General features: G+C 56.5%; 1 protein-coding gene across 2 annotated transcripts; it reads left to right on the forward strand.

Annotated features, from left to right (window-relative positions):
- The first annotated feature begins 18 nt into the window (after window positions 1-18).
- TRAF7 (TNF receptor associated factor 7) lies at window positions 19-21,296 on the forward strand. 2 transcript variants are annotated; one of them, XM_053554383.1, is made up of 21 exons: window positions 19-154; window positions 8,708-8,826; window positions 9,078-9,135; window positions 11,589-11,680; window positions 15,190-15,306; window positions 15,778-15,870; window positions 16,084-16,117; window positions 16,674-16,857; window positions 16,973-17,107; window positions 17,685-17,902; window positions 17,974-18,047; window positions 18,285-18,333; window positions 18,415-18,542; window positions 18,740-18,822; window positions 19,540-19,579; window positions 19,715-19,831; window positions 19,914-20,036; window positions 20,200-20,319; window positions 20,414-20,545; window positions 20,629-20,748; window positions 20,929-21,296. In XM_053554383.1, the coding sequence occupies exons 2-21, from the start codon at window positions 8,746-8,748 to the stop codon at window positions 20,941-20,943; spliced, it is 2,013 nt and encodes a 670-aa protein (XP_053410358.1). In that variant the 5' UTR covers window positions 19-154; window positions 8,708-8,745; the 3' UTR covers window positions 20,944-21,296. The 2 variants fall into 2 exon arrangements, with proteins under 2 accessions (XP_053410358.1, XP_053410359.1); XM_053554384.1 differs by lacking the exon at window positions 8,708-8,826 and having other exon boundaries at window positions 60-154.
- The last annotated feature ends 465 nt before the right edge of the window (window positions 21,297-21,761 follow it).

Genomic DNA, 21,761 nt, shown 5'->3' on the forward strand with positions numbered 1-21,761 from the left:
GAGAGAGGCAGACACCACGGCCCTGAGAGCAGGAGAACTACAAGTACCGGCGGGCGCAGCTCCTGAGCGCTTCCGGCTCGCGCGTCTTGTCCCTTTCCCAGCTGGCGGCCGAGGGGCACCATGAAGCGGGAGGGGGAGCGGCGGCCGCCGGCGGGTGAGTGTCCGCGCGGCGCGCCTGGCCCGGGGCTCGCGCCTCGAGTCCGCGCCGGAGAGGGGCGGGGCGGGCGCGCTGGGGCCCCGCGCGGGGGCAGTCTAGTGTGGGGGGGCGGGGCCGGGTCGGTCCGGGGTCTCTGCGTCGGTCCTGTCTATCTTGCCTGTCAGCTCGTCTGTCACTCGCTCCATGCCTTCTTTCTCTCACTTTTGGTTCCTTCTTCCTGCGTGCCAGGCACTGTTCTAGCCGCCAGGGAACTGCGGGAACACGATCCCAGTTCTCGTAAGCTCATCTTGTGGTGCAAGGTTCCTGAACCTCGGCGCTATTGACACGGCCGGATCATTCTTTGCTGCCAGGGGCTGTCCCGTGCGTTGCAGGATATTGAGCACCATCGTTGGTTTACCCCCACTAGATAGTAAACACACACCCTCTGCAGTTGTGACAACAAAAATGTCTCCAGACATTGGCAAACGTCTCCTGGGGGGCATCCTTACACCCATGGTCTAGAGAAATAGCCTAACAATGGCCAGACGAAATCTCAAAGGAGAGTGAGAAGTGCTATGAAAGAAAGAAACAGGGGGCTGAGAAAGCAGGGGTGGGGCAGCGCTACTGTTAGCCACAGACCTGATGGAGCAGCAGCTGGTCCTGGGACGATGGGGATTCACTCCAAGTAGAGGGAGCAAGATATACAAAGGCTAGGAGTAAGAAAGGCCTTGATGTACCCCAGCGAGTATGGCAAAGTGGTGGAGTCGAGAGATGAAGTCAGTGAAGCCAGAGCGGGTTCAGGGGGTGTGGGGTGGGGATTTGATGGTGCTGACAAGCAGGCTTTTGGAGAACTTGAAGCACAGGACAGGTGGGAGCAGATCTAGGTCTAGTAAAGAGCCTTGTGGTTGGGTGTGGAGATCGGACTTTGGGATTTAGTCAGGAAGCAGGAAAGGGTGAGAAGGCTGGGCTTAAGCTTTTAGTTCCCATTGGGTCAGGCTGTCCAGGCACAGTTGTCTTGAACAGCAAGGGTGGATCCAAGGGTGAGTGCTGCTGGGTCCCAGCTGCTGTCAGGGAACAGGGTGGGATTGCACCCTGCTTTGCTGCCTCACTTGTATAGGAGCGCCATGCTGCCTGGACTGTCTACATACCTTTCTCATCACCCCTCAGGCTCCTCTCCAGGGACACACAGGCCCTTTCTTGTGGGCTGCCTGCCCCCTACCCTTCCCCAGACTTGTGGCCTTCCTTTTCCTCTTTCTTCCCTTTGGCCCCACCATTCCCCACGTCAGTCCCCTTCCCTGAGGGCCTGTGTGGCAGGCACTGCCTTTCTGATATAAATGCCACTTGACCTGCTGTGGGCATTCGAGTTTCTCCACAAAAGCCTTGGTCCCTGTATCCCAAAGTTCCTGCATCCTATAGCAACAATCTCTCCAGGAAGCCAGACCCTCCCTCTGAGGGGGAGTAGGGATGTGGGCAGCCTAGCTGAGAAAGGTGACTGGCCAGGAAAGAGGGGCCTAGGATTAGGTCCCCCAACCTGAGAGGTTCCTGTGAAGTAATTTCCACTGTCGCTAAGGGTCAAGATGTTTCTGAGACTGAATGGAAAAGATCATAGTCTTTAAGCACTGGCTGAAAAGTGCCTCAGAGAGAGGGAAAGGAGATATGTGGGACACCAACTCTCTGCCTGCCTCCCTAAATGATGGTCAAACATGGGTCAGACTTGTGTTTAGCCATCATTGTGCGTTCCAGTGCAAGTCCTGCCCCCCAGTGGGATGACCCTTGGGTATCTGGCTGGATGAAGGAACAGATAGGCTGGGAAGTGGGAAGAAGGTGAAGCCACAGGGACTGCTGGCCTGGGCTCACTGTCAGTGTGAAACTGCAAGCAGCTGCTCTTGCACCTGGTATGGGGCTGTGCAAGTGCATGGTGTGGCTCCTAGATTTGTGGCAGCAGTGGAGGAAGCAAAAAGAATGCAACTTGACCAGTTGGTGTGACCTCTTGCTGGTATATCCCTGGATGAGACTACTGGCCTCTCTCAGCCTCCATCTTCAGATCTCACAGAAGAGCTGCAGTCGGTGAAGCCTCACCCTTGACCCACGCATCATTTCTTGTGGTTCCTTCTAGATGTGGGTCTGTCTCTACTTCATGTTATGAGAAATTTAAAGCCTGGAGTCACATGGCTGTTAAAGGGTAGCAGTGGGATTTGAACCGGGCCTGTCTAGCACCTGTGGCCTTCATGACAGACACCAGTGTGTAAAGTGCCAGCACGTGCTCAGTCTCAAGAGCTGTTGGCTGGTGTGTCTGGCTCTGAATCTGGGTACCCACTGGCCTGGCCTTACTGGTGGGTACCTAGGACTTCACTGGGCCTTCTAGCTTATGTAGGAGGGACCCTTGGAGAGGGACCTATCAACCCCTTACCCTTTGACAGGTGCCCTGGGGTCCCCAGTATACTGGCCCTGGAGGAGGGGAGATGTGATTGCTTCCTGGAGGAGGCTGCAGCCAGGTAGGGCAGGTGAAGGAGGAAGATGGGCACAAGGGCTGGTGTTGGTGACATATAGACCTGGTACTTAAAAACCCCAAGCAGGAGAAGGCAGGCTATCTGGGAGATGAACCGATCCCAGGAGCACCTGTGTGGAAGGGACAGCCTTGAAGAAACCCAGGGCTGAGGATGGTGGGGTGTTCTGGATGCCCCTGCTGGAGTAGAGGAGGCTGTGTGATGGAGTAGGTCGGGTGGGTCTGTGCCCTCTGCCTTCTGCCTTCCTGTGGCACCTTCAGACCCAGATCTGGCCCGGGGCATTCATGTAGGGTGTTAGCTTCCCAGCTTCTCCAGGGTGGCAAGAAGGATGAAGCCAGGGAGACAGAAGTGTAAGCTGAGCCCTGGGCACAGCTGGGCACTTGGCTTTTGGGCGAAGGCCCAGGACCTATTTCCATAAGTTTGAGACCTGCTAGATGTGTTAAAGATAGCCAGGAGTGAGCAAGCTTCCCACTTCTGCCCCTGTAGTTGGGTGTTGAAAAAGGACATCTGTCATCTTTTCCTGTGCCCCAGAAGGCTTTCGGCAGCCCTTTCCTCTGAGAAGCCCTCTAACTTCCCAGGGCTGGGAAGTTCAGAGACCAGACTGGACCTGGTCTCCATGCCACAGACAACTGTGAGAGATGACAGTGGCCTCCAAGGGGAGGGGGGCAGTAGGGCAGTGAGGAGTGTTCTTACTGTAAGGTGGGAGTAGAGCCCAGCCCTCCCTCCAGCTGGGGGAGCTGTGGGTGCTGGAGTAGCTTGGCTGGGATGGGGAAAGACTGGAGATGGATGGGGGTGCAAGGAGGCCAGTTAGGAAGCTTCTGAGGAGTTGTGGCCATGGGTACAGAGAGCTATGAGAGGCAAGGTGAGGGTGGAGGCCCTGGCTGGGTGCTGGGAGAGAAAGGAGGCTGAGCAGGCCTCAGGCCAGGGCCTGCTGAGGTTCCAAGAGGGAGCCCCAGGGGCCTCCCACATCATACCCTGCCTGTTTGGGATGGAAAAGAGGAGCTAAGGGGACTTCAGGAGAAATGCATGCAGCTGTGCTATGGCAACCAGCCCTGTTTCTATAGCATTTAGCAGCCTGGGCCTGACCCAGGGTCTGGGCGGTCTTAGGTGCCTGGGTTGGCTCTGTGCTGCCAGAGGCTGTGTTTGGAGCTCTGGCTGCAGTCCAGCCAGCTGGCCACACACACAGCTCAGTAGCTAGCAGGGCTGAGGCATCTCAGCCTCACCAGGCTCCTCCCAGGGTGGTCGTAGACCTGATGGGTGCAGCCCACTCCCTTGCTGATTTAGCATGTACTATTCATGGGACCAGCCCCCCAGCCCAGCTGCCTGGGGTTGCTGGAGGAGCTACCTTGAGGTCAGGTAATCCTAGCAAGGAGCTGCATCTGGAGACCCTCTTTGCCCTGATTCCAGTAGGGCCTACCTGATTGCCCACTTCTCTGGCCCCTCTGGTTGTGTTCAAGGGAAAGCAGGCCTGTGTCCTGCATCCCTCCCAAAGGTGATGTCCCAACTGATCCTCTGCTCCATTTAGCCTTGGGCTTCCTCCTGAGATGGGCTGGGGAGGACTGTAAAAGCTCCTGAGGGGTCCAGAGGAGGGGTTAGGGCATGCCTGAAGGTGGGAGGAAGAACTCTACTTCCTCACTGGGCAGTGAGCATTGCCCAGGGTCCCAGGAACCCTTTGGATGTGGGTGAACAAAGACCCCCAACCCCAGGTGAGGTGGGTGAGAGCTGCAGCAGGGACCACAAAGGACATCTAGCCTCATCTTGCTCTCCTCATCCAGCAGGGCCCTGAGTGCCCTGGGATTCTACTTGAGGATTGGCTATTACCCCAGGGGGCCGGCCCGCTTTCTTCAGGATGGTTTCTCTTTTAAAAGATGGAATCCCACGGCCAGGCGCAGTTGCTCACACCTGTAACTCCAGCACTTGGGAGGCCGAGGAGGGTGGATTGCCTAAACTCATGGGTTTGAGACCAGCCTGAGCCAGAGTGAGACCTCGTCTCTAAAAATAGCTGGGCATTGTGGCAGGTGCCCATAGTCCCAGCTACTTGAGAGGCTGAGGCAAGAGGATCACTTGAGCCCAACAGCTTGAGGTTGCTATGAGCTAAGACGCCACGGCACTGAGGGTGACCAAGTGAAACTCTGTCTCAAAAAAAATAAAAATAAAAAATAAAAGATGGGGGGCTGCGCCTGTGGCTCAGTCGGTAAGGCGCCGGCCCCATATACCGAGGGTGGTGGGTTCAAACCCGGTCCCGGCCAAACTGCAACCAAAATTAGCCGGGCGTTGTGGCGGGCGCCTGTAGTCCCAGCTACTCGGGAGGCTGAGGCAAGAGAATCGCTTAAGCCCAGCAGTTGGAGGTTGCTGTGAGCTGTATGATGCCATGGCACTCTACCAAGGGTCATAAAGTGAAACTCTGTCTCTACAAAAACAAAAATAAAATAAAAGATGGGGGGGCGGCGCCTGTGGCTCAGTCCGTAAGGCGCTGGCCCCATATACCGAGGGTGGCGGGTTCAAACCTGGCCCCGGCCCCAGCCAAACTGCAACCAAAAACCGGGCGTTGTGGCAGGCGCCTGTCCCAGCTACTCGGGAGGCTGAGGCAAGAGAATCGCTTAAGCCCAGGAGTTGGAGGTTGCTGTGAGCTGTGTGAGGCCATGGCACTCTACCGAGGGCCATAAAGTGAGACTCTGTCTCTACAAAAAAATAAATAAATAAATAAATAAATAATAAAAGATGGAATCCTCTAGTCCCTGGAGCACCTACCCTGGGCTCTGTGGACAGGCAGGTGGTCCTTGGAGCAAGCCTGGTGGGGATTTGGAAGAGAAGGTCAGGGAACTGATGGGGAAAGCCCTTTCTTAGCCTATCTGGCCTTCCCCTGGCAGTTTTTCCCAGTTTGGGACAAAGGTGCCTATCCTGTGGAAGGTTGCTTCCTCCCTGCACTGAGAACTCAGGGGTAGGAGAGGTCAGGCTCCTGGTGGTCAGGAAACCACCTGCCTGCCCAAGGGCCACAGCAGACTGTGAGGCAGGGAAAAAGCTCTCACACTCGGGGGTCTGGGGCATGCCTCCCAGCCCAATGGCTGGGCTCACATCATGCCTCCCAACGTTGAGAGTGAGGGCGCTTGGGGTTTTGGTGTGCAAGGCTAGAGGATTCAGTGAAGAAGACTTACTGCAAAATTCAGCCTCTCAGGGACTGAGCTGAGGGGAGGCCTCAGGCATCTTGCTCAATTCGGAAGTGCTAAGAATGCATCTCCACCTTCTGGGCGGAACATAGATGAGGAACTGGACTCCAGCCCAGGGTCCTGCCCACCCCCAGGTCTCTGGCATGGGCTGGACACAGAGAAGGAGGGAGGAGGACCTACTAAGTCTGACTCTGGTGTCTTATATGTCCCCCCAACCAGCAGCATCTCTCTCTCTGCAGGCCTGGCTGCAGTTGGCCAGCCGGGACTTTCTGACTGTTGTGCACGTTGCCCTGCATGCCTTTCTGTTTACCTCACTTCAGAATGAGGGAGAAGCCAGATGCTTGCTCTCCTAGGCTGTGTGCAGCAGGCTGGACATAGTCCCTGTGGGGCAGGACCTGCTGGGGTCCCAGCCACGCAGGATCTCTGGTGTCACTCAATGGGGCTTACAACTGGCCTTGCAGCCCTGAAAGCTTGCAGTGGAGGGAGCAGATGGGTTTGTAAAATCCAGGTCAGTGCCTCCTAGCAGCCTGCCTGCAGGCCCCAACCCTCCCATGGTGCAGTGGCGAGAGCTAGCATGGCTTCCCCACAGGGCTGTATCTTTGGTGCTGACAGGTAAGTCCTGGAGCCCTCAGGTTCAGGCTGTCTGGGCCTCATCTGGCTGGGGTATCCTTACCTCTTATACCCCAAGGGTAGAAGCCAAGCCCCAGTGGGCTCTCCCAGACCTTTCTGCTTATGAAGACACCAGAGGTGCTGCTGGAGAGTTGGGGTCACAGGTGCCAGGTCACAGTAGGACTTCTGGCCATGCCCTGTTCTTTCCTGTGCCCCACCGCTGCCTCCTCTGAGCCTGGGTGCAGGTGCCTGGCAATGACTCTCCTCCTAAGAGATGCCCAGAGGACAAATCCCCAGAGAGCCCAGTCTGGGACACAGATCAAGCCCCTCAGGTCACATAGGGTGTATGGGTATTGGGGGAGGCTGGGCTGTGGGAGGGCAGGAAGCAGGAGCTATGGAGCCTGGTTGCACACTGGCAGGCTGCTGGGAACTTGGGGACAGGAGAGACTTTGGCCAAGCTCTTGGAACCCCTTTGCCCAATCTACATGGACCTGTAGGACACTCAGGGTGAGGCCAGGTGTCTCAGCAGTGCCAACTGCAGGGGCCAAGTCACCCCCCCATCTGTGAAACGTCAGGGTGAGGCCTGAGTCCTAAGGGTGAGTAGATCTATGTCAGGGTAGGTGGCATTGGAAGGGGCGGGAGAGGCCTGCCGATCCTTAGGGTTGGGCAGCCACAGGGAGAAGGTCATACTCTGTGGCCATGGTGATGGGTAAGGAGTGCCATCCTTAAGGCATGTGTACCAATAGAGGGCCCAGGGCAGACACCAACAGAGGGCTAGGTCAGGAGGCCCTGGCAGAGAAGGTGCAGGAACCAGGTCGGCTGCAGTATTGTCTTCAAGCTAGGTCAGAGCAGGGACCATCTCTGCCACCTTCTTGGCACGGGTGGGGCTTGGCAGGCATCCCACCCAGACCTCTGCAGCTTGTTTTTTCTCCTGCACCTTCTCAGTCCTTAGAGGCCTTGGACCACAGCCAGGCTACCCTGAGGTGAGACCAGGGCCACTTGGGTGCTCCCTCCTGTTGCACTATCCCAGGGAACAAGCTTATTTTTTTTTTTTTTTAGAGACAGAGTTTCACTCCGTAGAGTGCGTGGCGTCACAGCTCACAGCAACCTCCAGCTCTTGGGCCTAGGCAATTCTCTTGCCTCAGCCTCCCAGTAGCTGGGACTACAGGCGCCTGCCACAATGTCTGGCTATTTTTTGTTGCAGTTTGGCCGGGGCTGGGTTCAAACCCGCCATTCTCGGTACATGGGGCCAGCTGGAACAAGCTTATTCCAAAGGTCCCACCCTGGGGAGAGTGTGTGCATCTCGGGTGGGAGTCCTGGGTATGTGGCCCTTCTCCCCACAGGAAGCTCAGCTTAAGAAAGGGTTTTGGCCTCCTGGCTTTTGGACCACAGGAGGGGGCACCTGGTGCCAGAGCCTGTGTCCCCAGTGGTGTACCGCTGGACTGCCAGGGTGCCAGCCTGTGTCTCAGCAGTAGACAGCTCTATTCCCAAAATCTGTCCTGAATGTGACCTGTCATGTGGTCCTTTTCTCTCTAATCCCTTCCTTCTCCTGCAGGTGGCCCCAGGCCTGACTAGCACTTCCAGGGCCCACCCCATCTCCCTGCAGTGTGGGAGGGTGATTCCCACACACCACCTTAGAGCCCCAGTGGGCACCTGAGGAGGGTGCATCTCTCTCCAGTGGTCTGGTGTTATGAGACTGGTTACTTCACCCCCAGGCTCTAACTGGGATGCTCCAGTGTCACCTATTGGCAGGGTCCTGACAACACGTGCCGTGCCAGGAACTCTTTTCTCTTGCCTTGGCCAGTCCTCTGTGACTGGGTTCTGCTGTGTGTGCCACACCCTGAGCTAACCTGGTAGGTTTGTAGAGACACACACAGAGCCCAGCCTTGGCCCCAGGGACATTTGGCCTGTGGAGGATGGGCCTGGAAGTGACTAGCTTGTGACTCAGGACCCAGAGGAGCAGATGGAGCTAAGTGGGGGTCTCTCCATCTCTGGAATGGAGTCAGGCAGTCTCTTCAGAGGGCAGAGCCTTGAGGGATGGTAGAACTGAGGGGTGGCTGCCCCCATGGGCCCACCTGACCCCTCTGGGGCCAGTACACAACTGGGATAGGAGGGCTGGAAGGGATTCCCCACTGTGGACCCGTCCGAGTTGGTACCGGTGGTAGGAAGAGGCCACAGTATGCCCTGTGGGACTGGACAGACCAGGCCTGCCTGCATGGAGCAGCCTGGTTGATGGTTGGGGATGGGACTGCCATCTCTAAAGCCCCTCATATGTGATCCTCCCACAGGGGATGCTGCCCATGGACCCTAGATGCCTCTCTAGAGCATGAGCTCGGGCAAGAGTGCCCGCTACAACCGCTTCTCTGGGGGGCCTCCCAACCTTCCCACCCCAGACATCGCCACCGGGGTAAGGGCCTGCCATTTGCACATCCCAGCTGCCCAGGGCCCCACTGTGCTTCAGTACCTTGATGCTGACTGCGGAGCTTCCAGCGCAGACCTCTCCCTGCCCAGGAGTCCCCAGGGGTGGTACGTGTGCTGCTGGTGCATTCATGTGTACACACTTAGGCCTGTTAGTGTATAAGCATGTGGACATATGTCCACGCCTGAATGTCCTGATCTCTCTGGGGCAAGGTGACGTCTCCTGCATTCTCTCTCCAGACCAGAATGGAAACAACCTTTGGAGCTGCCTTTTCAGCTGTCACCACCATCACTAAAGGTGAGAATGCAAGCCAAGGCTGGGAGGAATCGTGGCACCGCTCCCTCACCCTGCCAAGGCCCGAAGGGGGCAGCGTCTGGTGGGGCAGGTATCCTTACTGCCTCTGTCCCACACCCCTTCCCCTCTGGGCAGGGTTTGGGCAGTCTCATTCTTTAGCTGTGCTGCATGCATGTCTCCCTCAGCCTTTGCACTACCTTACCCCGCTTCCTAGCCCTTCACCTGTCACCTCTCTAGGGAGGCTGTCCTGACTTCCTCAGTACCACCACACACTCCCATCCCCGTAATAATGACCCCCAGGCTCCAGGCTCCTAGCTAGCTCCTGAAAGGTTGTGAGTGCTCATGGGCTGTCTTGTAAGTGTGGTATGGCAGCCCCAGCACCATGTATCTGAGGAGGTTGTAAGGAAACAGCAGGTAGTGGCATAGCCTCCTTCCCTGAGGTGAGAGGGTAACTGGTTCTTTCAGGGCAGGGGGTGTGGGGGCTCTAGGGCAGAGTTTGTCCTTCGCTTTTTCATCACTCTGTGCCTTATAGAAAACACCAGCTGCTAATTAGTTTTTTAATTGTTCTTCTGTGGTTTCCTTTGGATAAACCTGGCTATGGGGTGTGGGCTGCTGAGTATACATGTTCACACCATCTCCTCTTTGCTGCTAAGGCTGCTAAGTGACCCCCTACGGGCTCTGAAAATGCCTCCTTTTTTCTTACTTTTTTTTTTTTTTTGAGACAGAGTCTCACTTTGTGGCCCTTGGTAGAGTACCAAAGTGTCACAGCTCACAGCAACCTCAAACTCTTGGGCTCAAGCGATTCTCTTGCCACAGCCTCCCGAGTAGCTGGGACTACAGGCGCCCACCACAATGCCCAGTTATTTTTTATTTTTTTTTGAGACAGAGCCTCAAGCTGTTGCCCTGGGTAGAGTGCTATGGCATCACAGCTCACAGCAACTTCCAACTCCTGGGCTCAAGAGATTCTCTTGCCTCCACTTCCCAAGTAGCTGGGACTACAGGTGCCGGCCACAACGCCCGGCTATTTTTTTTAGTTGCAGCTGTCATTGTTGTTCGGTGGGCCCGGGCTGGATTCGAACCCGCCAGCTCAGGTGTACGTGGCTGGCACCTTAGCCGCTTGAGCCATAGGCACCAAGCCGCCCAGTTATTTTTTTTAGAGACAGGTCTTATTTTGGCTCAGGCTAGTCATGAACCAGTGAGCTCAGGCAATCCACCCGCCTTGGCCTCCCAGAGTGTTAGGATTATAGGCTTGAGCCACTGTACCTGCCTTCCCCCTTTTTTTGAGGAAAAAATACCACCCTACCACCCAATAAATGGTTCCCTAATTTCCCCAGCCCCTTTAGAAACCACAGTGTACCTGTCACAACAGTTGAGAGTACCCAGCACAGAGAAGGACATGGACCTGTGGGACCTTTGTTCCTTGGTGCCAGGGATAGGCCAGAGTCAGCTGGTGGGGCACTGACATTAGTGGCCTCATCCGGCCTCTCTCATGATAGATGGAGAAACTGAGGCCCAATCACAGGGCAACCAGTCAAAGCATGATCTTGAGCTTAGACCTTTGGGGCTGGTTGTTGTGACATCTAAACCTGGCTGGACTTGAGGCTGGTGACAGCCACCCCAAGGCCTCTGGCTTGGCGAGGAAGCCTAGCATGAGGTTGCTGCCTGCAGGGCCTAGGAGGTGGCCTTCCCTGGTTCCCATGGAGACAACTGACCAGGTTCTTGTCTGAACAGCCCTGCCCTCTGGCCCAGGCTGAGGGAGTGATGTGCTGGCAAGAGGGAGGCTCCTTACCTCCTTCCCTAGAGGAGGCTGAGAGGCTATGGCCAAATTCTGGTTATGGCTATGCTGGGAACCCCAGGTCACAGTTCTAACCCAACCACGTATTAGCAGAGGGACTTCAGCCTCTGTGCCTTAGTTCTTGCCTCTGTCAGGTCTATCAGAGAACTCACCTGAACAGAGTCAAACCTTGAAGTTCAGACAAAACAGTGTCCCCAGCTCCTACTAAGTGACTTTAGGTGTAATGATAAGAACAGAATTGGCAAAAAAAAAAAAAAAAGAAGAACAGAGTTGGCTGTGAGCCTCAGCCAGGCTGAGGTGGTAGGAGCCTTATAGAGGCTGATAGAAGAGCCTTCTGGGGATCAGGCAAACCTGGGCACTACAAGCTTCCAGGCCCAGCACTAGAACTGTCCAAGGGAGCCTGAGCCTGCCACTGCTCTCCTGGCGCTGGTTTGACCTTCGGAGGCAACCCGAGCTTCCCTGCCTGTCCTTGCACCCTCTTCACCCTGCTGGGGCCCTGGGAAGGGCTGAGAGTTACAGGTGGCCTCCAGGGCCCATTGTCTAGCCAGGCCCTCCTCCACCCCACCCCACATTTCCCTAGAGACCACCCCCCCAATCCGGTACAGTCAGGCCCCCTGTAGTGACTCCTCAGTCATGTGCCTGCCCCCTCTTTTCTTGGTAGCTGATGGCACCAGCACATACAAGCAGCACCGAAGGACGCCCTCCTCCTCCAGTACCCTTGCCTACTCCCCACGGGACGAGGAGGACAGCATGGTAGGTTCCCACCTGCAGGAGCACAGTTACCTCAGGTGAGCCTCAGGTTCTCAGAGGAGCTGACAGTGAGCTGGCGAGGCAGAGGGGACAGCATATATGGGCACTCTGAAGCCTGAACACATGTGGTGAGTCCACAAGGTTAAAAGGAGGCCCCTGTGACTGGACTGTGGGTGGCAGGGAGCAGCCAGTATGGGCAGCAGGGCTGGGAGTCATATCTGCAGGCCAGGATGAGGAGTATTTGGCTCTACCTTAAGGGGGGTAGGAGCCATAGAAGGCTCAGTCAGGAGGGTAATAAGATAAAAGCTTCCTCAGCTGCTGAGTAGAGAATGAGCGGGGGTTGCTGGGGAGAGGCAGGAGTCAAGGGGAGATAGACCACCATGAGTGGGGAAAGGTGGGTGGGCCCAGGCTGTGGGGGTCAGAGGCAATGGGGACCTTGTGAAGCCTGTGCCAGGTGCTGCGGGCAGCCAGAGGAGTCCCTGCTGCTGCTCTATGGATTAAGGAAGAAGGTCGGGGTCATTATGGCCGTTCCTTGCCAGTCTGGTCACTGATGCACAGTGCTGAGCTCTGGGGCTGCCTAGGGAACCAGGGGTCTGACTAGGTCCCTGGTCGTGGAGGACCAGCTCAGCCTCAGGGCAGCAGGCAGAGCTCACTTGAGGCCTCCCTGCTGCCTGTGTTTCCTACATTACCATGGCCCTGCTAATGGACCTTGGTGACTCTCTAGCCCTCCCCATCTTTCTCAGGATCAAGGGCTTCTAACGTTGAGTTGCCAGTCCTTCTCTCTTTTCTTTCTTTCTTTTTTTTTTTTTTTCAGTTTTTGGCCGGGGCCAGGTTTGAACCTGCCACCCTCTGGTATATGGGGCTGGCACCCTACTCCTTTGAGCCACAGGCACCACTCATATTTATTTATTTTATTTTTTGAGACAGATTCTCACTATGTCATCCTCAGTAGAGTGCCGTGATGTCACAGCTCACAGCAACCTCAAACTCCTGGGCTTAAGAGATTCTCTTGCCTCAGCCTCCCAAGTAGCTGGGACTACAGGCACCTACCACGATGTCCGGCTATTTTTTGTTGCAGTTGTCACTGTTGTTTAGCTGGCCCAGGCTGGTTTCAAAATACCAGCCTCAGTGTGTATTGGCGCCGTAACCATTGTGCTTTGGGTACCCAGCCTCCTTTCTTTTTTGATTAAGAAAAACCATTCTGGGCGGCGCCTGTGGCTCAGTGAGTAGGGCGCCGGCCCCATATGCCAAGGGTGGTGAGTTCAAACCCGGCCCCGGCCAAACTGCAACAACAAAAAAATAGTCAGGCGTTGTGGCAGGCGCCTGTAGTCCCAGCTGCTTGGGAGGCTGAGGCAAGAGAATCACATAAGCCCAAGAGCTGGAGGTTGCTGTGAGCCGTGTGACACCACGGCACTCTACCAAGGGCCATAAAGTGAGACTCTGTCCCTACAAAAAAGAAAAAACATTCTAGGCAGTGCCTGTGGCTCAGTGGTAGGGTACCGGCCCCATATACCGAGGGTGATGGGTTTGAACCCGGCCACGGCCAGCTAAAACAGCAGTGGCAACTGCAACAAAAATAGCCGGGCATTGTGGCGGGCACTTGTAGTCCCAGCAACTCTGCAGGCTGAGGCAAGAGAATCGCCCTAGCCCAAGAGCTGGAGGTTGCTGTGAGCTGTGACGCCATGGCATGCTACCAAGGGTGAAAAAGTGAGACTCTGTCTCAAAAAAAGAAAAAGAAAAGAAACATTCTTGCCCCACACAGTGGCTCACGCCTGTAATCCTAGCATTATGGAAGACTGAGGCAGGTGGATTGTCTGAGCTCATGAGTTTGAGACCAGCCTGAGCCAGAGCGAGACCTTGTCTGTGAAATAGCTGGGTCTGTGGTAGTCGCCTGTAGGCCCAGCTACTTGGAAGGCTGAGACAAGAGAATTGCTTGAGCTCAGGAGTTTGAGGTTGGGTTTGGCACCTGTGGCTCAAGCAGCTAAGGCGCCAGCCACATACACCTGAGCTGGCGGGTTTGAATCCAGCCCGGGCCCACCAAACAACAATGATGGCTGCAACCAAAAAATAGCCTGGTGTTGTGGCAGGCACCTGTGGTCCCAGCTATTTGGGAGGCGGAAGCAAGAGAATCTCTTGAGCCCAGGAGTTGGAGGTTGCTATGAGCTGTGATGCCACGGCACTCTACCCAGGGTGACAGCTTGAGGCTCTGACTAAAAAAAAAAAAAAAAAAAGTTTGAGGTTGCTCTTAGCTATGATGTCATGGCACTCTACGGGGGCAACAAAGTGGAACTCTGTCTCAAAAAAAAAAGTTCTTAATGGAACAAACACACTCATGCTGAGCACTGCACTAGGCTCTGAGGACAAGTCAACTGATTGTCCTGCTCTGTTCCCTCGAGCCTCAGTGATATGGGTCATGGTGTCTTTAAAGTTATGGGGCCCCCTTTAGCTCCTGTGCTCATTAGGGTAGGGCCCCATGCCAGCCCCCGCCAGCCCCCGCTCTTGTCCTTCTGCTACCATCGCTGAGGTGAGGATGGTTTGACTCATTTCCTCTGACCCTCCCTGCTTTCCTCTTGTGGTGTTTCCGTGCAGATGGGCCACTTGGGGCATTGAAGGGCAGTAGATACTGCCCTGGTGAGGCACTCAGGGACGGTGCTCTCTTCCACCAGCTTGGGGACACCTGACCCTGGGTCTGGCTGAGCCTCTGTGCCCTGCAAGTTTAAAACTGGGGCTGCTGCGGAGGAAGGGTCATTCCCAGAGAGGCTCTGCAGAGCTGAGGGGGTTGTACAGTGTGGCTTCCGTATGTGGTTGCTGTCAGAGGACTGGGAGTGGGCCATAGAGATCAATAGTTCTCCCAAACTTTTTCTGGAGGCTTCCATGCCCAGGGGGGAGAAAGGGTTAGTGCCTGCCACACCCCTTGGATTACCTAGTAGGTGGCCCACAGCCCTTACCTGCTCTCAGGAAACCCAGCCAGAGTTTGGTGGGGGCCTGGCGCTGCCTTTCTCCTGAGCCTCCTGGCTGGGCTTGGGTCCCCCAGCCAGGGATGCCAAGTGGCGGATGAGTCTGGCAGGTACCTGGAGCCTAGCAGCCTTTCCCTGGCCTTCTATTCCTTTCCATGCAACAGTCCAGGGCCATCCGCTACCCTAGGATTGGCTGGTGCAGGTGCCCCTTCTGTGGCCCATATTCCCTCACAGGAAGCAGGAAGCAGCCTGAGTGTGTCCTCATAGAATTGAATAGCAGGAAGTCTCTCCATTTACACAAAGAAAGTTGGCAGACATTAGAGGGCAGCCCAACACCAGGGGCTGCGGCCAGCCCCGGCAGGCAGGCGGGAGATCTGGGTGCTGCACAGGCACCCCACGCACACCCACACCCCTTGTGGGAAACCAAATTGCTTACTAGGACGGGGGTAGCTTGAGGGACACAACTGCCCTCCAGTTTCCACAAGGCTTGGTCCCCGTCTGCTCTCTGGCCAAACCTCATACGGAGCCCCTGACAGGCTGCCTCTCTCTGTGCAGCCCCCCATCAGCACCCCCCGCCGCTCTGACTCAGCCATCTCCGTCCGCTCCCTGCATTCCGAGTCCAGCATGTCCCTGCGCTCCACGTTCTCCCTGCCTGAGGAGGAGGAGGAGCCGGTAGGTGTGGGAGCTTGGTGCAGAGGGCCTTTGGAGGGCTATCACTGTGCTATGGCCCGGCTTACAGTGAGAGGGTAGGTCAGGCTGGGTCAGGGCCTCTAGTCTTTAGGCATCCACGTCAGGACTGAGGGGCCAGGTTGAACCCCCAGGCACGTCCTCCCACTCCCCATCCCAGGGATAAGCAGTGAGAGTCAGTGGGGCTCTGATGAGCCTTTCTAGTTTCCATCCTGGGAGGAGGGGCAGGCAGGGCAGGCCAGGACCAAGAGGCTGAAGGTAGCCCTCCTTGCTTGTTCCCCTCTCAGCCTCCAAACCTTGGTAGGTCTATCTTGGGACAGTCCTCTGCACCCCCAAGAGCAGCTCTGGGCCTGGTGGGGAAGGGGCTAGGTGCTTGGTGGTAGCATGGCCCAGGATGGGTTCACCACCATGCAGCACTCAGGCCCATTCTTCCTTGCCCTGCTCTGCCCGTTCCAGGAGCCGCTGGTCTTTGCTGAGCAGCCCTCAGTGAAGCTGTGCTGCCAGCTCTGCTGTAGCGTGTTCAGGGATCCTGTGATCACCACATGTGGGGTGAGCCTGCTGTTGGATCCCTCCCACCGCCCACCAGCTCCAAGGCTGCTACCTCATGTATGGAGCTGTGGCCTTGGTCACAGGCCTTGGCTGGCTAACCCACAAGTGTCCCCTGCAGTGGGCTTGGGGCAGGGGTGAGGCCCTGGGATGCTGCTGCAGCGGACTTGGGAAGACTGTGCAGCCAGCCCCCAAGTGTGCCCTTTGTCTCCACAGCACACGTTCTGTAGAAGATGTGCCTTGAAGTCAGGTAGGTTTCTGCCCCTGGCCCAGGCCCCAGAGCTTAGACATAGGCCAGTGTCCAGCTCATTTGGTTTCTATGGAATGGGTGGTGGTGTGTGAAGCAGCAGCGCAAAGTGACACCCTAGGGCAAGCTTCAGGACCTGCCTGAGCAGCATTAGGAGTTCAGCACTCCCGGGGTCAATGCTATGCTCTCTGTGGAGGCCGTCCTTGCTCTGAGGCTCCTGCACCAGCACCCACTTCTGCCAGTGACACTCTGCCCTCCAGCCCTATTGGCCCCACCCATACTTTTCCAGGCCCAGCTGAGAAGCTCTGTCAGCACCTGCTCTTCTTCTTAATGGTCCATCTATGTTCTCGTTCCCTGCCATGTACCTACAGAGGGGCATTCAGAGGGCAGATCAGGCGCCTGATAGTGGTTCATGCCCATCCAGGTGGGGGAGCATGTTCCAGGCCTGCCCTCACACTGCAGCAGGACTCTGTTTCCCACTGGGCAGAGCTACCACGTACCGGGTGGCCAGGCAGGCTCTGTGTGTGTATGGGGGGGTCAGCATGTCCTCCTTTTCCAGAGAAATGTCCTGTGGACAATGCCAAGCTGACAGTAGTAGTGAACAACATTGCAGTGGCCGAGCAGATTGGAGAGCTCTTCATCCACTGCAGACACGGCTGCCATGCAGTGAGCGGTGGGAAGCCCACCGTCTTCGAGGTGGACCCCCGAGGGTGCCCCTTTACCATTAAGCTCAGTGCCCGGAAGTAAGTGCCCCTCCCCTGGCCCTAGCCCCCACAGAGTGCTGGGAAGCTTTGTCTCTCTGAGGGCTCCATTGTGTGGCCCCAGGCTCAGTCTCTGCCTTGTCCTGCCCTCCTACAGAGACCATGAGGGCAGCTGTGACTACAGGCCTGTGCGGTGCCCCAACAACCCCAGCTGCCCTCCCTTGCTCAAGATGAACCTGGAGGCTCACCTCAAGGAGTGCGAACACATCAAGTGTCCCCACTCCAAGTATGGGTGAGTGGTTGGGCAGGTGGGCAGCTTCCTCCTTGAGCTGCCTGGGTGCTCCCAGGGAGATAAGTCTTAGCCAAGAGCCACATTTGTCTGTAATCCTCACCCAGGTTGAGGTGCCTAGGAGAGCCCTGAGCCTCCTGGAAACACAGATGTGGGATGGTGGGGGCATCAGGGAAGGCATGGAAAAGGGCATTCCTGCAGCTGGCCTGTGGGTGAATTCAAGCACATGGGCAGGGTTGAGAGTGGAGAGGGAAGCTGAGGTCAGGAGGGGAGGCAGGGACTGGCCCTTCAGGCCAGGAAGGGTAATGAGGGGTATGGGCATTACTCTCAGGAGGGAAGGAGCCCTTGATGAGCTCTGGACAGGGCGATGAGGTTGTCCTTCTCTTGTGAAGTGGCCCATGAGTTGCCCAAAGGTTGCTAGGTGGACAGGACAGACAGGCAGGTAGGTGAGTGAGGGTGGTTGGGTCTGGGGTGCAGTGGGCACAAGGGGTGGAATATTGCAGAAAGAACCCTGAGACTGGGGAGGTACAGGCAGGAGTCCTGCCGGGCAGGCAGATGAGCAACCATCCTGTCACTGTAGGTGCACTTTCATTGGGAACCAGGATACTTATGAGACACACCTGGAGACATGCCGCTTTGAAGGCCTGAAGGAGTTCCTGCAGCAGACCGATGACCGCTTCCATGAGATGCATGTGGCACTGGCCCAGAAGGACCAGGAGATTGCCTTCCTGCGCTCCATGCTGGGCAAACTGTCAGAGAAGATTGATCAGCTGGAGAAGAGCCTAGAGCTTAAGTTTGGTAAGGGCTGGCCTAGAGACATGGGGGCACAGCCCCTGCTCCTGAGTAACACCCTCTTTCTTGCCACTCAGATGTCTTGGACGAAAACCAGAGCAAGCTCAGTGAGGACCTCATGGAGTTCCGGCGGGATGCGTCTATGTTGAATGTGAGCGGGTGGGGGCTGCAGGCAGGGGCTGGGGAGGTGAGATTTAGGAAGATAGCCTGCCAGGCAGAACCATCCCTTACCTATCAGGCAGGCCTCCCCCACTGTCCTTTGCTCCTAATAGTCAGGATTTGGGGCTTGTGTTCTGAGGGGGGTTGGTGCTGTGGGCTGTGGAGAGGCTGCATTGGAAGCTGAGGCAGCTCCGCCCACCTGCCCTTTGGTCTGCACTTGGCTTCGCAGGACGAGCTGTCCCACATTAATGCACGGCTGAACATGGGCATCCTAGGATGTGAGTATGGCCCGTCAGCTCCCACGCACCACCCCTGAGATCCCCAACTTGGCTCCCTCACCAGCTTTTCTGTCTCTGCAGCCTATGACCCTCAGCAGATCTTCAAGTGCAAAGGGACTTTTGTGGGCCATCAGGGTCCTGTCTGGTGTCTCTGTGTCTACTCCATGGGTGACCTACTCTTCAGTGGCTCCTCTGACAAGACCATCAAGGTAGGTGAGGTCCTGCAGTCTGAATGGACTGGGATGGGCATTGCATGCCAGCCTCTGCCAGCTTCAGCCTGCCTATGGATGGTGCCTTTCCCCTGGCTGGGGCTTTTTCCCCTAGATGGCCTTTTTCCTTTCTTGCCATGCTGTCCCTTGGTACTGGGCTGACCCTACTGACAACTGCTCTGGCCTGGTCTCTGCAGGTGTGGGACACATGTACTACCTACAAGTGCCAGAAGACACTGGAGGGCCATGATGGCATTGTGCTGGCTCTCTGCATCCAAGGGTGAGTCCACGTGCATGTATGGCCACTGCTCACAGGGACAGAAGACACCATGCTGCTGTGGCAGCCCTTTGGGCCATAAGCTCAAACCTGCATGGCTGTGTGTCTGCCCCACCTATGGGATGGCCTCTTCCCTGCTCACTGGGTAGCAGGGTGTGGGTTCTTGCATGGATCTGCTCCAAAGCCAGCCTGGGGTAGCCAGCTTCCCAGTAAGCCTGACCCTGGCCCTAGCACTCCTCAGGCTGCCAGAGGACAGAGGTAGGACATTAGGGCTGGAGGCGGGTGCTCAGCTGTCACTGGCCTATAGCCAGAGCCCAGGCACAGCCCTGGGCATGGGGTCATGGAGCAGCCACCCTGGCTTGGTGGGAGAAGGAGTGTGTGCGTGCATGTCTGTGTGAGGGAGAGAGACAGAGAGATGCTTGCTCACAGGGAGCAGGAGTTTGACTGCCAGCAGCTGATCTTGGGATTTATTCATCAGTTAACAGTCGGGTAATTACCTCCCGGCTCACTGTCAAATGTTCTCCAGACAGGCACCAGAGGCTGGGCTGCCGCTTCCAAGATTCTTATATAGAGACAAGAAAATAGGCTGGGGCTTAGGGAAACCACCCTGGGCCACACTGCTGGTTCCCAATGGCCAGCACTGACCTCAGCCTGGCAAGGGAAGCGTCGGCAAATGGTGGCAGCTTCTCCTGCCCTGAAGTGGTCATCTTGCTTTTCCAGGTGCAAACTCTACAGTGGCTCTGCAGACTGCACCATCATTGTGAGTGGGGCCATGGGCAGGTGGGCAAGAGGTGGTTGCCCATGCCTGCAGCAGTATTTATTTGAGCCCCCCGGGTGCCCACTTCTTCCTGCCCCAGACTCCTAGCTATGAGGCTTCTCATCCTCCCCCTGCCAGGTGTGGGACATCCAGAACCTACAGAAGGTGAACACCATCCGGGCCCATGACAACCCAGTGTGTACCTTGGTCTCTTCCCACAACATGCTCTTCAGTGGCTCCCTGAAGGCCATCAAGGTATGGGTGAGGCATGTGCCTGTGGGTGCTATCATTGAGGTATCCAGTGCCCACTCAGCCCTCACTCACAGCCATCCTGCAGGTCTGGGACATTGTGGGCACCGAGCTGAAGCTGAAGAAGGAGCTCACAGGTCTCAACCACTGGGTACGGGCCCTCGTGGCTGCCCAGAGCTACTTGTACAGTGGCTCCTACCAGACAATCAAGGTGCGCCTGAGCCACATTCTACCCTCTGGGGCTCTGCCCACCCTGCCCTTACCTTCATATACACCCTAGGTGGGCATGTGGGCTGCCCCATGGTGTCTGAGCCTCAGAGACCCTGGAGGTGAGATGCCTGGCCTGGGACCAAGTGGCCCCCCCTTACCCGTAGATCTGGGACATCCGAACCCTCGACTGCATCCACGTCCTGCAGACATCTGGCGGCAGTGTCTACTCTATCGCTGTGACAAATCACCACATTGTCTGTGGCACCTACGAGAACCTCATCCACGTAAGGGGTAGCCACTTGGGGGCAGGGCCAGATCCTGGGCCCATCTCCCCAACCTTGTTTTGTATCTCTGACCTACCTGTGCCCATCCTCCTAGGTATGGGACATTGAGTCCAAGGAGCAGGTGCGGACCCTAACAGGCCATGTAGGCACCGTGTATGCCCTGGCAGTCATCTCTACGCCAGACCAGACCAAAGTCTTCAGTGCATCCTACGACCGGTCCCTCAGGGTGTGTGCTGGCCCAGGTGGCAGGGAGCTCAGAGGGTAGGTGCCCAAGCTTGAGTGGGTCTTTAAATCCCATGTGCCCCTCAGGTCTGGAGTATGGACAACATGATCTGCACACAGACCCTGTTGCGCCACCAGGGTAGTGTCACCGCACTGGCCGTATCAAGGGGCCGGCTCTTCTCAGGGGCTGTGGATAGCACTGTGAAGGTCAGTTTCTGTGGCTTGGCCCATCCAAAGAGACTGCATAGAATAGAGCAAGGGTGGGAGGAAGGTGGTAAGGAGCTAGCAGGCCCAGGTAAGTGGCAGTAGAGAGAGAGTATGGACAGCAGGTGACCTTGGGGTAGGGTGGCCACAGGGCACCTTAATGAAAAAGCCTTGTCTTTGCAGGTTTGGACTTGTTAACTGAACCTAAGCCAGGCCTTGACTTCTTCTGAGCCTGCCCTGGACTTGTCTGAGCCAAGCTTACCATATGGGCTGGTCTCGGGGGTTTCTGCTTGCCCTGTGAGGACAAGTGGACAGGCTCAGACATCCAGGCAGTGCCCTCCTTGCCCTGTGCTCATCCCTATCCTTGCTGCTGCCAGGACTATGTGCAGGCCCCTCTCTCTGGGTGCCAGGTACGATGCTTGGTTGGCCTACCCTCCGTCCCCACCCCTGATGGACTGTGTGCAGGCCTTTTTACTCACCTTTTCTACTGTTTTTAGACTGTATATAGATTTCATTATTTCCCAATTGAAATAAAAGCTGCGTAGACTGTGGCTACGAGTGGGGTCAGGTCCTCAGGGTAAGGGGGCTGTGTGTGGCTTTGAGGTTAGTGTTCACTGGCACCAGCAGTGAATATGAGGGATACTGGGGAGGGGATGGACCACAGAACACTTCCATTTGTAGACCCCAGGACTGTGGCCCACCTGGGGACCTGCCCTCCTTGCCAGAGGAGGCTTAGCACAAGTTGGCCCCTGGCTTCTTATTCTGCTCCTTTGCTTTCACCAACACACACACTCCCAAAAAGAGAGCCAGGCAGCTCTGTTTTCTGCTGTTTATTGACAGCCAATAGCAGCTCCCTGCCCAGACTACTTTTCCCCCCACCCCCCCAGCCAGCTGGAGCCCTATCCTGGACCCCCTGAGGAGAGACCAGGTAGGCAGCTGGGCACATCCACTTACAGGGAAGTACTGGGTATGACAGCTGGAAGGGGCCCCACATGGTCAGAGGTCACCTCAACCAG

The sequence above is a fragment of the Nycticebus coucang genome, chromosome 12 (genome assembly GCF_027406575.1).
Source record: "Nycticebus coucang isolate mNycCou1 chromosome 12, mNycCou1.pri, whole genome shotgun sequence".
Classification (NCBI taxonomy): domain Eukaryota; kingdom Metazoa; phylum Chordata; class Mammalia; order Primates; family Lorisidae; genus Nycticebus; species Nycticebus coucang.

What these genes read in the sequence shown, in the direction of transcription:
- TRAF7 (XM_053554383.1), top strand. Translation starts at nt 8,746, where the DNA reads ATGAGCTCGGGCAAGAGTGCCCGCTACAACCGCTTCTCTGGGGGGCCT. An exon ending in CCCCAGACATCGCCACCGGG is followed by an intron (nt 8,827 to 9,077) that starts GTAAGGGCCTGC and finishes TTCTCTCTCCAG; the next exon opens with ACCAGAATGGAAACAACCTT. An exon ending in CCTACGACCGGTCCCTCAGG is followed by an intron (nt 20,546 to 20,628) that starts GTGTGTGCTGGC and finishes TGTGCCCCTCAG; the next exon opens with GTCTGGAGTATGGACAACAT.